The following is a 12130-nucleotide window of genomic DNA, read 5'->3' as shown; positions in this document are numbered from 1 at the left end:
TCCGCTGTGCACTGTACACAGAGTCGGATCTGGCTTGCGGGGGCAACGGTGAGGATCCGGACACCCCGACTCAGTCTGACGCCGAGGACAGAGACGAGGAGCCCGTGGCGCCTCTGGCCAGCACCAGCGAAGACCTGGGCAGCGATTTAGAGGCCTCCACAGGTAGAGTACAGTGCGGTGCGGTGAGAGGACACGTTCAGGAAGATGTACAAGTACACGACGCACAGCACTCCTTGATGTTTTTTATGTTAATAATGCCTTTACACACTGGGGGCGCTTAGTACTTTTACACAGAACGCAAATATTACGTGACAAAAGTCACGTGACTTTTTTTTCAGAAATGAGGTCAATTTTCTGCGAGTAAAGGAATCAACCAATCACGTTAAGTTGAACGAGTTGAGTTGCAATCATGATATTAAAAAAGCAACACATAGGTTCCATATTCCAAAACCAGTACTGAAAACTTTATTACTCCTTTAAACTTTGACAAAGGCAAAGCAGACCAGAACCACTCTTTCCGTTCTTACCTTTCACAATAAAAGCCCTACACATATACAATTCTCATTAGACTATTTTGAATGTTCTTGACATTTATTTGTCACACCCCCGGTGATTAAAGGCCTAAAAGGTTAAAGCTGCATTGGGCAATAAAATGAGACCTGTTCAGCTTAAAGCTAATCAATATGTATCTACACCATAAAAACGGAGAAGTGACTCTGTAATAAGAAAGGTTGAATCTCAACAGAATGACTCTGCTGTTCTCCTCGGCCCTTTGACATCTTTGAGCTCATTGTTTTGTTTTTTATGGTGCACAGCGTTATTGTTTTGTTTTATTCTCACAGCTCACACATCTCATCAACCCTGTTTCCAGGTCAGTTTGTAATGAAAAGTACACTAACTGCCCAGCACCGTTAAATGACCTGTTCAGTTTGTATCCTCGTCACAAATTTTAATTAAAAGAAATCTAAGGTATCCATATAAAGATGTTTGTTTATGTTATGTGCTTGTGTAAAAATATATATATATAAAAAAAAACTATAGTGTAGTGTACCACCGAAGCTCAATGAGAGGGGAAAAAGGTCAATTTATACAAAGTCCTTTATCTTTTTGTTTCAATTTCCTCTCAAAGATCACATCTAGTTTTCTAATTTGTACAACTTTATTTTACTCCATTTTATCTATTGTATGTACCCAGAAAAACACAATAAATGGAAAATGAATAAAATAAGTGAAATATTAATCTCAAATAAAGCAACAAAATTGGTTGATACAAAAAAAGACCGATATTGGTGGTGCACAGCTGTTACATAAGTTACTTCAATTGATACTTTATATTGAAGAAGACATATTGTTGTCGTCAAGGAATCCTCCATGCTGTTATTTCTCAGGCAATCCATGAGTAAACCCTTTGATTTCCCCTTTAACCATTAAACGTTTTGATTGTTGTAAATTCAGAGAGGATACTCTTCTATATGTTGGCTCCTGCTAGTGATTTAAGCTGATACAAATATTGATTATTGGATAAAAAGGATGAAACCTAAACGGGTGCAGCCATGATGTTGGCAGCTTCAGTCTGAAACACTGTGTGTCCTGTCCACTGTCCACTAGGTGGAGACAGAGACCTCCTGAACAAGCCAAACCTTTGCATCACACCATTGCTGATGTCTCGTTTCAGTGCAAGATGTGACTGAGGATTCAAAGACGGCGGGAGATCCCAGCCAGAGTGAAGACGGAGAAGACGAGAGCACGTCGCTGAGCGACCGCAGCGACGAGCGGCCGGCGGGGAAGGCGGAGGCCGTCGAAGGGAAGCGGGAGGCGACGGCAGCCCCGACCGGACGAGCCGCCACTTCTCCTCCAACCAAAGCGCCGGTCAAACTGCTCACCAGACTGGGGAGCCTAGACTGTGAGTGAACCATGAGGACCCAAGATGCAAAAGGCCCGCTGGTTTTGCAGCAGTCTTCTCACGTTGATGGCGTTTTCCTTCCCAGGTGCTCCTTCAGTTCCAGTAAAGAAGTCCCCAGCCACCTTACCCAGGAATTTCACTCTTCCCAAAGACTCCCATGGCTCCCTGTTGAGAGGGAGGTTCCTCACGCCCACCGGGTCCCCCCACCTCGGGGCGCTGCACTCACAGCTGCCCCCTAGCTGCATCATCGAGGAACTGCACCGCGCCCTGGCCACCAAACACAGACAGGACAGGTCAGACTTTCTCACCCATGAACCTGAAATATTGAGTAAAATGTGTTCATATAGTTTCTATTCCTGTAGGTGTTGAAAAACAAATCATTGATAAATGATATGGTATAATCGCTGTGAGAATATTCAAAGGCCCTGTTCGCAGAAAACAATAATCCGCAGTGCAGTGACAGTAGTGCAAGTGTCAAAGACACACAGTCCTCCTCTTGGGGACTGAGGTAACATTTTATTCACTGTATAACGTTATGATAATAAGGAACTTTTCAAACACTGCTGTATTACACTGAACAAACACTTTCCCAAAAGGTCACAATAGGCTATAAAACTGAAAAAAACATTTATTATTCTATGAAATTGGAAACACTAAATACGTGGAATAATTGTTCTGGTTCAGTATGATTACATGAACCGTTACAGCCCTGTAATCGACACCAATCACAACTGAGAATTCTCATGATAAAGTTGTAATTGACAGGCTTGTCTTGTGATGTGTGAGCTCAGTTTCCAGACGAAGGAGGCGCGCTCCTCTCTGAAACGCCGGCTGGACGGCCGGCTGTCCCGCACGTCCAGCACGGAGAGGGAGCCCGCCAGGGAGTCGGAGAGCAGGAAGGAGTCGGACGAGAACAAAGAGAACTGGCGTCTGGACGAATACTTGAGCGACCCGGACAGCTGGAACGACTCCGTCATCTCCGGTGGGTCTGCTGACAGGAGACAGCAATTTGCCATCAATCTGCCGCTTTCAATGCGCCAAAGCCAACACAATCTGGGCGAACCTGTCGTCGGATAATGAGGCAGCATAACCTCCGCCGATGTTTGTTTACAATGAGGGCATGACAGGGAGATTTAACGGCGATGACGAACGGCAGGCTTACCGGTGTTAGGTTTCGGGCGGGCCGTCAACATCTGCTCCGGTGGCCTAATTCTCGGCCATTCATCCGGGTTGGTGGTGCACAGCCGCCTGCGGTTTAACATGTCTGTGACCCTGGAGGGAAAGAAAATATGTGACAGACACGCACGCCACCAGCATGAGCGTGACGCGATGCAAATGTGTGGTCGAGGAGATGGCAGCAGGAAAATATACATCACTAAATGAATAAACGTCTTTTGAATTGACAGGATTTAAGCTCAGATAAAGAATGTATACTCTTTATTTATCAGTTATGGTACAACGCTAATTCAGCTGTAATGTCTAAACCTATCCACACAGACTCAAGGCTGTGACCTTCTCCAAAATACGGACTTGAGTTTTAAAAAAAAAATGTGTATCAGTTTTTAACATTAGAATTTTTTGCTTGTCTGTAGCAAATTTGTTAAAAACAGATTGTTTAATTAATAAAATTAAGCTACAAACATAACACTCAGTGCATACCCTTCTTGAAACAAGTATGCATCCAGGTAATTAATTAATAAGGTGTTAGGTCTTATGAGAATAAGCCCAAAAGCCCACCGTGTGGCGATTGGCATCAGTTCAGCGAGGTTTAGCTGGAGAGCCACTGCGGCGCCACTGACCTTAATCTCGTGCTCCTCCCCCGCGACAGGGACCCTCCCGCGCAGGATGAGGAAGGAGCTGTTGGCCGTGAAGCTTCGGAACCGGCCCAGTAAGCAGGAGCTGGAGGACCGCAACATCTTCCCCGTGCGCAGCGACCAGGAGCGGCAGGAAATCCGGCAGCAGATAGAGACCAAGCTGGCCAAGTGAGTCGCTCTGTGCGGACCCCAGATCAGCCATCAGCTCCCCCCCCCCCCCCCCCCCCCCCGCAACACCCATCCTCCTCTGCCCCATGTACGTCCCTTTCATCACTCAACATCACTGTTGTCTACACTTTCACCATCCCCGAACAAACGCTCATTCCTTCCATATCACAAATGCTTTCACTGCAGAGCTGAAAGAAGTTTTGGAATATTAACTTGAAATATGTTTTGATGTGCAGAAATGCTGTGGAGGGACCTGAACTAAGTTTACTGACCATTTTAAAGACAAATATGAGGTTTAATTATTTTTCTTTTTGACAGCCTAGTACTTTTGTGTGGAGTTTGTGGTTAAAGCACAGGTTTCTAGAGCACTATTTGGGGTTTTGGTCTCTCTACACGCCACACAATGGTCCCAAAAAAATGTCTCGCTGTCTGGGATGAATTTGGTTGGTCCTTACCTAGTCTCATACAGCCAGACCTGTTTCCACAGCGCTGTGTCAGCACTAGAGAAAGGTCGGCCTCCACACATTATCATTCTGATATCGGGGAGAAAGAAATAAAAGCTCTGGCTTATTTATATTTCTTCAAACCAATCACAACCGCCTTGGAAAGCGCTAAGTACAAGAATAAAGTCCAGCTCAAAGCGGCTCGCTGCTCAGTGCTGTGTGGCTCGCGGTCAGTTTGAACACGGTGTCGTGGAGATAATGAGCAGAAATAGATGTTTGAATAGTTCGAACCGATGTGTTTTTATTGGACAAATACTGGAACGTCATTTTTGGCCAGTTTTGGCAGCCGCGGGGTCCTTGCAGAATTGTTAGCGGAAGTGGAATAGAATTCTGGGTCTTGGTTATAGACTTTAAATAGTCCCCCTGACATCACCCATTGGCTTGTGGACTGCTGTTTTGATGCCTCAAGCCTCTGCATTTTGTTTTTTGGCTGTCGCCATCTTGGTTTTCATATACCAGAAGTGACATGGGAGGGTGGGCCTAAGTACAACAAAATGTTACAATTCCCTTTCATGAACTAAAAACATACTGTGAAAGGGTTAAAGTTCTAAGACGAAAACACAGACTGCTCCAAGAGAATAAAGCGAAGCATACCCTGCTTTAATGTCTATTTGACTCTAACTGGACCATCATTTACTAAATGAACATCATGCTGTATTGAAGAAGACTTGAAACTAGAGATTGAGACCATAAACTCATGTTCACAATGTTTACTGAGGGAATAAATCAAGAGAGAAGTAGAGTCATTTTCTCATAGACTTCTATACAACCAGAGGAGTCGCCCCCTGATGGCCATTAGAAAGAATGCAGGTTTAAGGCACTTAAGCATTGGCTTCACTTTTCAGACCCTCCTGGTCATAGTTCAGTAATAAAAATCTAGGAAGCCGTCTGCTGCTGCTGAGCTGTTCGCTACACCGAGTCCAGTGCAATCCACGTTTTGTTTGTCTTGTGCACACACGTGAGGACACACGTCTGTGACGCAATACATAATGATGTCACGCCCAGATATGCTGCGTCTTATTAGGAGGGAAATGCATTCAATACGTCAAGGATACACACAATGCATTTTAGTGAGAACCAGTGAACGTAAACACAATTCTTTTCCGTTTACAACAGAACTCCACGGGGCACCTCATAATAAATGTATGCTGTAATGCTGTTGAAATGTATTACATTATATTGATGCAGGATAAATATTGGCACACCTAATCACAGTACATTGCAGGAAGCCGTCACAAGGATGGAAGGTTATGTGAGAATAAGAGAAAGGGAACAAATCAATGCATTGTATCCATTCTATCAGCCTCTGTCTCTCACACTCATCGGGCCGTCTTTGAATCCTCAATGACCTTGCTTTCTCTCCGACTAACATTTCGATGCATGTTATCTAAAATGCGATCACCCGTTAACTGCAGCCAAGAGTAAAAAGTGGTGAATAGCAGGAAAAGTTATCTTGAATCAGTTTTATTAGAGATAACAAAGGTTCCTCTCCGCAGCTTTTCTGGTCAAGTGGTCTGATTTTTGGAGTGTGGAACAGGATTTTCTGAAAGGCGGAGGAAGAATGCAACAGAGAACATAATTGTATTTGTCGTGTTACGTAAAGGCCATAGGCTGGTATTATTGTGACTTTAATAGGATTAACATTCAAAACAGGTTTGTTTTTAGGGAATAATACAGTAGCAGGGTGTGCTGGCGGGCTAATGCAATGCTCCACTCTCTTTTGGTACCAGTACTTTTTTCTATTTTATTTTCCACTGCGGAACCTCAACCAAAGTGGTATTAAAGAAAGCACCAGGTAGCAGGTACTCTTCTCCATATAACTCTTGCTAATGGAAAACCAAAAAAGATCAGCAGAAGATCAGCTCTTTTCGATCAATCAATCAATCAAACTTGATTTATTCATACAGGTCAATGCCGTTCAAAGGGCTTCACAGGTGACTGACAAGTGTGTGGGCCATGAAAACAACAGAAAAGACAATAACAATGTAACGAAATAGAGTTAATAGCTCTAATAACAGTAATTGTAGTAAAACAGCATTATATAAATACTAGATTAATACAATGTAATTAAATTATGCAACTTAAATAGAACAAAATGACGGAGAAATACAATTAAAATCTAACAAACATGTTCAACTTAAATCTAATAAAATAAGTGAATAAAATACTTTAAAAAAATTACAAAATGTCAATAATGTCACATTTTTTTTCTACAAACCATTCTTAAATAGGCAGGTTTATACATTAACGTTCAAAGACTTCAACACTTCCAGCAGCTCTCAGGTCCTGAGGCAGGTTGTTCCAGCTGCTCGGATCATAGTAGCTAAAAGCGGATTCCCCAGATGTTTCAGTCCTGCACTGTGGAACATTTAACAGACTCGAGCCAGAGGACCGGAGGGGCCGTACCGGTTCACACACTTTACCCATGTGAGACCATGAAGGGCCTTAAGAACAAGTAAAAGAATTGTAAAATCCATACGGAAGCTGACATCTCGTCAGTGAATTGACTGTTTGGACTCAGGGAGTGTGCTTTTGTAGCTGTCTGCACTCTCTCTGTAGACGACAAACACATTTTGTGGTTTTTCATAGCTTTGTTAAAAACGGGCAGCTGTGATAGCCTGTTAGTGAAATGTTTACACTTCACTGTGTTCTTTAATCTGAGGTTGACTCTCAGCTGTAAATAGCCGGTAGGCTGGTAGAATGTTATAAACACATTATAACTGCATCTGAAACGCTTAGCCACAAATCCGGAATGATGAGCCCATTATGATATATATAGTTGTGTATTTGTTATAATGACTTAGCAGTGAAACATATGCTTTTATATATTCTAATTAGACTGCTGAAATGTGTTAATCTGCGATTAACACATTCCATCACATTCACGATGCATTACAGCATGTTTTGACATTTCTTGGTATGTATGTTGTACACGTGATGGCTACTATTTTGCTCCAACAGTTGACACAATAGTTCGTAGATGTCGCCAATTCCACACTGACAGACACTTACTTTGTTGTTGGATGTTCTGTAGTAGTTATGCTTGTTGCTTGTTTACTATTTGATACAATTCAACGCTGTCACCACTTCTTATTGCAATGATTGTAGTATTCAAATTATTGATGCAGGTGGTATTTCTTCTTCTCTGATTATTTATCAACTCACTATGTGTGATGTGAAAAGTGGTGTCAAAGTGATGAAGACACGGAAAATGATCGCAACTCTGCAGTTCTACTCGGCTCTAAAGAGCGTTTTAGCGTATTTCAGCTCATTGTTTTGGTTTTACGGCCCGCGACGTTCCTGTTTCGGTGCGGTCTCACCGCTCCTGCCACAGCAGGTGTGCACTAACCACCCGGCACCAGAAGGCGCACGGGAAAACGTAGCTGCCAGCTGGTGGTGAATGTGCAGCATTTTGCTCCTGAAGCCAACTGTTTCTCTCAGGGGTTGGTGGAGACCAAAAGAGAGCGATAAGGAGAAGAAATATTGGACTTACGTTCGCCATGTGGCCTGATACCGGGCTCACTACTGTATGAATGTCATCACTCCGGGGCATAAAGGAAATACTCTATGCTTCTGTTTACAGTAGAGACTTTGTAGTGGATACCACAGAGGTGTCAGAGTCATTTCATTATGAAACAAGCTGGAGTCAGTTTGTCTTTCATCAGCCATGGAGCAGCTCCAGAACGTGACATAACATCACAGATGGTTTCACTGGGTCGTTCATGCTCACACGTATTTATTTTACTCTGGAATGTAATGGAGTGGGAATATAAAGTATGACGCAGCCAAAAATGGAAATATTCATGTGAAGTAACTCAAAACTGTACTTAAGCACAGTACTGTAGTACAGTTAATGTAGTATCTCAAGATATGAGGCTCTAAAGTTGTAAAGATTTGATTTATAAATTGTTTAATGATTCCTCAGTTATGTCACAAAAGAAGTTGCTTCAATATAAAGTCATCATTTAATGACAAAATATGGAAATGAAAAATTGGCAAATGTACAATGAATTGTAGTGCGTCGTTGAAATGCAAATGTAATTTATCTATTTATTCATTTATCATACTTAAACACTATAAAACGGAATATTCTAGGGCTGTGTATTGGATATATGGTGATACTGTAAGGAAGGTGATATATATCGTGATTAAAGTGAAACTGTCATAGATTAAACCATATGTATAAAATCGTAGTAAACATCTTCATTCAGCTCTACAATTGTATTTGTTGCCTTTTGCTTCTGTAGAAGGGTTCAGAAGGAGAGGATGAGAATCAGCTTTGTGGAAGCTACACTTATGGATGTAAAAAGGAATTTAGTTTTTGAACTACAATCTGAGAAGTATTTGCTCGCTTGCAAACAACTGTTTCATTGATTGTTTCACACATGGGAAATAATTATTACATCATTTGTGCAGTATGAAGGTCACCAGCGGAGTCAATGAACTCAGGGAGGTCGGTACCCCCGTGTGTCCTGGGTGTGGCTTCGTTACATACCCAGAGCCATCACGGGTCACAGCGGCTAATTAGAGGGATGAACACTTTGAACTGAGAGGGAAAGAGAGATGGTTTCCCATTCCTGTCCGACCACACAGAGAGCAGGAAGCAGGGCCGGCGAGTGTTTGATGCGGGGCCTAATTCATTTCCAGCTAAGCCGCTCGCTCCCCACTTTGCAACGACACCGTGAGAGATGAGTAAGGCTGGGTGACATTCAGACTGGGCTAAATAAACCTTCCTGTGAGCGTTATTATTATTCAGGCCTGGCAACGTGCGTCTCCATGTGTGCCGTTTTCCTACACCCTCACCCGAGGCCTTTCACAGCTGCTTGTCAATCTGGATAGCCGGAGTATAGCTCCACGTGCGTCTGATGTATGTGACGTTATCATGAAACCAAAGCTGTCTCCGAACACGTCTCGTTCCACGTGAGCTTCTCCGTGCGCATATTGGACAAATTCCAGCGGGTGGACGCGGATTAGCAAAAGGCGTTATGCAGCATGGAGTTCATTACCGAACGTCTGTACATACCAGAGGGGATGCTGGAGGCGCCGTAGTCTGCAGGGGGGCGTGAGAGTGGGACAGAGCTACATCCTAACACTACACACTGCTTATGTAAACTGATTACCCTTATATAATGAAAACGGGAAGTGATCAATGATTTGTCCTATGGGGTGGGGGAGTGTGACAGTGGAACGCAGGGTCCGGGCCCGTATGCACACAGTGCTGGTTCAGCACAGAGGTCAGGGCAGAGCGCCTGTTGCTCTGAGCCGAGCTCCCTGCTGCTCGTACAGTTGGCTCGATGTGTCACATGACTGCAGTGATCACTCCTCTGACCGGAGCTTCTATGCTTAACACCACTTCAGTAAAGAGACGCCAATTAGAAATGTATTGCGTTATTTATTGCGATAGACGCATAATGTCATATATTCTTCTTCTTGTCAACAAATCCCATGAAAAGAGATTTGTTGAGTAAACAGGCCTGAGATTAGTTCAAGTCTCATGAAAAGACCGAAGCCAACACTCGATGTGTCCCACTGACGGGCGATGTCTGATACATCTCATTCTTTAAAACACATCAATGACCCACACTGTTCCACAGGGCGACCTCACAATTACCATGAACACACACTGTAGTTCTTTTTTCATTTCATCACACACCTGCTGCCTTTAATATCTCCTACTGCACAACATGGGTATTAATCCGCTGCGGAAAATAGTCCCCAACAACTATGCTAATAACTACAGTGCCCTTCTTTTTAGGGAAGTTACTGAGCCTGTTGTTTAAAAAAATAAAAAAACAATGAAAAGTGCTGATCGACGGACTAAAACGTTGTTGTTGTTTTTTTAAATATATTTTTATTTTATTGTAGCAGGTTCAATGCACAATACACATGTTGTACCAGATAGAGGTCAAAGGTCACTTCTGGTGCTGTGCACGCTACAGAGATGAAAGATCAGTTGTATCAAAACCTTACACATACTAAAGAAACAGACACAACACAACACCAATCACAAACTAAGAAACAAAACTGAACAACTTTTAATGAGAATTGTTGACAATAATAAAAAAGAATAGAATATCAGTAGCCTTGGAATCTCTTCCTCTTATCTTCTTAGTTCTTTTTTAACAGCAGTTGTTTTGAGTTGTCACAGTAAAAGCACAGGTGTTGCCAATAACATTAACGATGGATGTGTCCCAGCAGCCCTTTCTTCACAGTAGCCATTGTGACAGGTCATAGCAGCGACAACACAGGTGTGATTAATACAATTCATTCTGGGCCCATATGGGTCATTGATTCTGTGTTTTTAGTACTGTGACATGTGAACATGTCTGACTGGCCTTACTTTCTATCGCTTCATCGAATGCCATCACAACAGTAACTACACATCATTCTGTGCGACCTGTAAGGGTCTAGAAAGGGCTCCCGGAAGTTTTAATACTGCGTAAACCAACCAGTAACCCAATCATTTCATTTCAGGCGTCTGGTTGCTTCTTCGTCCGGAAGCAATCCATGACGACATGTGTTTTATAATAGCAAAACAGGAAGAATTGGATCGTCAGTGATCGCCAACATGGGTGACCTGGAAAGCATAGTTTGGTCCTTTCCGGGGGTCTCTGTAAAATACACAGCAGCAACTATCGCCCCAGATGGAGCCAACAAAACACGATCTTAAAGCTGCAGTGAAACGGCTGAATCAGTGACGGAAAGGCACGTAGACATGGCAGATTGTTGCTATTTACAACAACAACAGAAAGGGTTTTCTAGGTTGTGCTTTTTTTCTTGTGGGTGGCAAACAAAGGAATGTTTTCAGATAGTCGAATCAGTGCATGATTCTGTGCCACAAGTGTCCCATGCCGCACGGGAAAAAGGCAGAGTTTTTTTTGTCACCACGGGGGGGGGGGCAGGTTCTGTGCCAGACGCTACCGTTTGCAGCCCGGCTCCTGGCTCGCTCTGTGACTGACGGCAGCAGCAGCGCCGAGGTGAACTGACTCAGAGCTGTGGACAGCTGAGGCATGCCATTGTTTTTGGGGTGATGGCACCGCATGCTCGTCTGCCAGCGGCCTCCGTCCCGCCGAGCGCATGGTCCCGCCAGAGGACATGACAACGAGACAAAGCTGAGGGGACGCTCTCTACCTCCCCTGCCCGCTCTCTAAACATCCATCCAGCACCAGCGACTGTTTGCACGCCGAATGAATCATACCGAATGTTTCGTGTTGAGTGAGTCGTGCTGAATGGAACAGAGCGGCGTCTGTGGAGGTGGCTGGCACGCTGTGTCCTTTTCTGAAGCAGAGTTTGAGTGCTGCGAGGGGTCTTGGGCAAGCGCAGCCGTTTGTACAACATCAGGAACAGAACAAGCTCCATCACAGAAAGAGAACACTCTCACCTTGACTCCTGTGCTGGGCCGCAGCAATCATATCAGGCGACATGATGCCAAAGCATTTATGCTAGTTGCCTGTTTTGCAGAGTCAACAGCGGAGGGAAAGCATGATATTATGAGGCAGAAACTCTTGGCTTTTTCCCGTTTTGAATGGCACAGAACAGAAAAGAGGTGTAGCCGTCGATTAAAACTGGTCTGCATTGCTATAGAAAAAGATTTTGTATATTACAACCATTGTTATCTCTTCCAGACGTAAGCCTGTGGGGAGAACATGCTTTCGGTTGTGTGTGTATGTGTGTGTGTTTGTTTGTGTGTTTCTGTCCACTTCAGTAGCAGAAGGTATTACGGGTAATCGGCAAGGCTGAAA

The 12130-nt window shown here is 43.7% G+C and overlaps 1 protein-coding gene across 1 annotated transcript in view; it reads left to right on the top strand.

The window, feature by feature from the left end:
- The window catches only part of phactr3b (phosphatase and actin regulator 3b), a gene marked incomplete at its 5' end in the record, with an annotated part of 54049 nt that overhangs the window by 23778 nt on the left and 18141 nt on the right, over window positions 1–12130 (top strand). The window contains 5 exons of the mRNA XM_079185803.1: window positions 22–162; window positions 1676–1903; window positions 1989–2196; window positions 2695–2885; window positions 3732–3885. Coding sequence (XP_079041929.1) covers window positions 22–162; window positions 1676–1903; window positions 1989–2196; window positions 2695–2885; window positions 3732–3885 — 922 coding nt within the window. The remainder of the gene's footprint in view (window positions 1–21; window positions 163–1675; window positions 1904–1988; window positions 2197–2694; window positions 2886–3731; window positions 3886–12130) is intronic.

This window comes from Pholis gunnellus (assembly GCF_910591455.1).
Source record: "Pholis gunnellus genome assembly, chromosome: 3".
NCBI lineage: Eukaryota > Metazoa > Chordata > Actinopteri > Perciformes > Pholidae > Pholis > Pholis gunnellus.
Note: the sequence above shows the minus strand (reverse complement) of the source record. Positions and strands in the feature narration are given on the sequence as shown.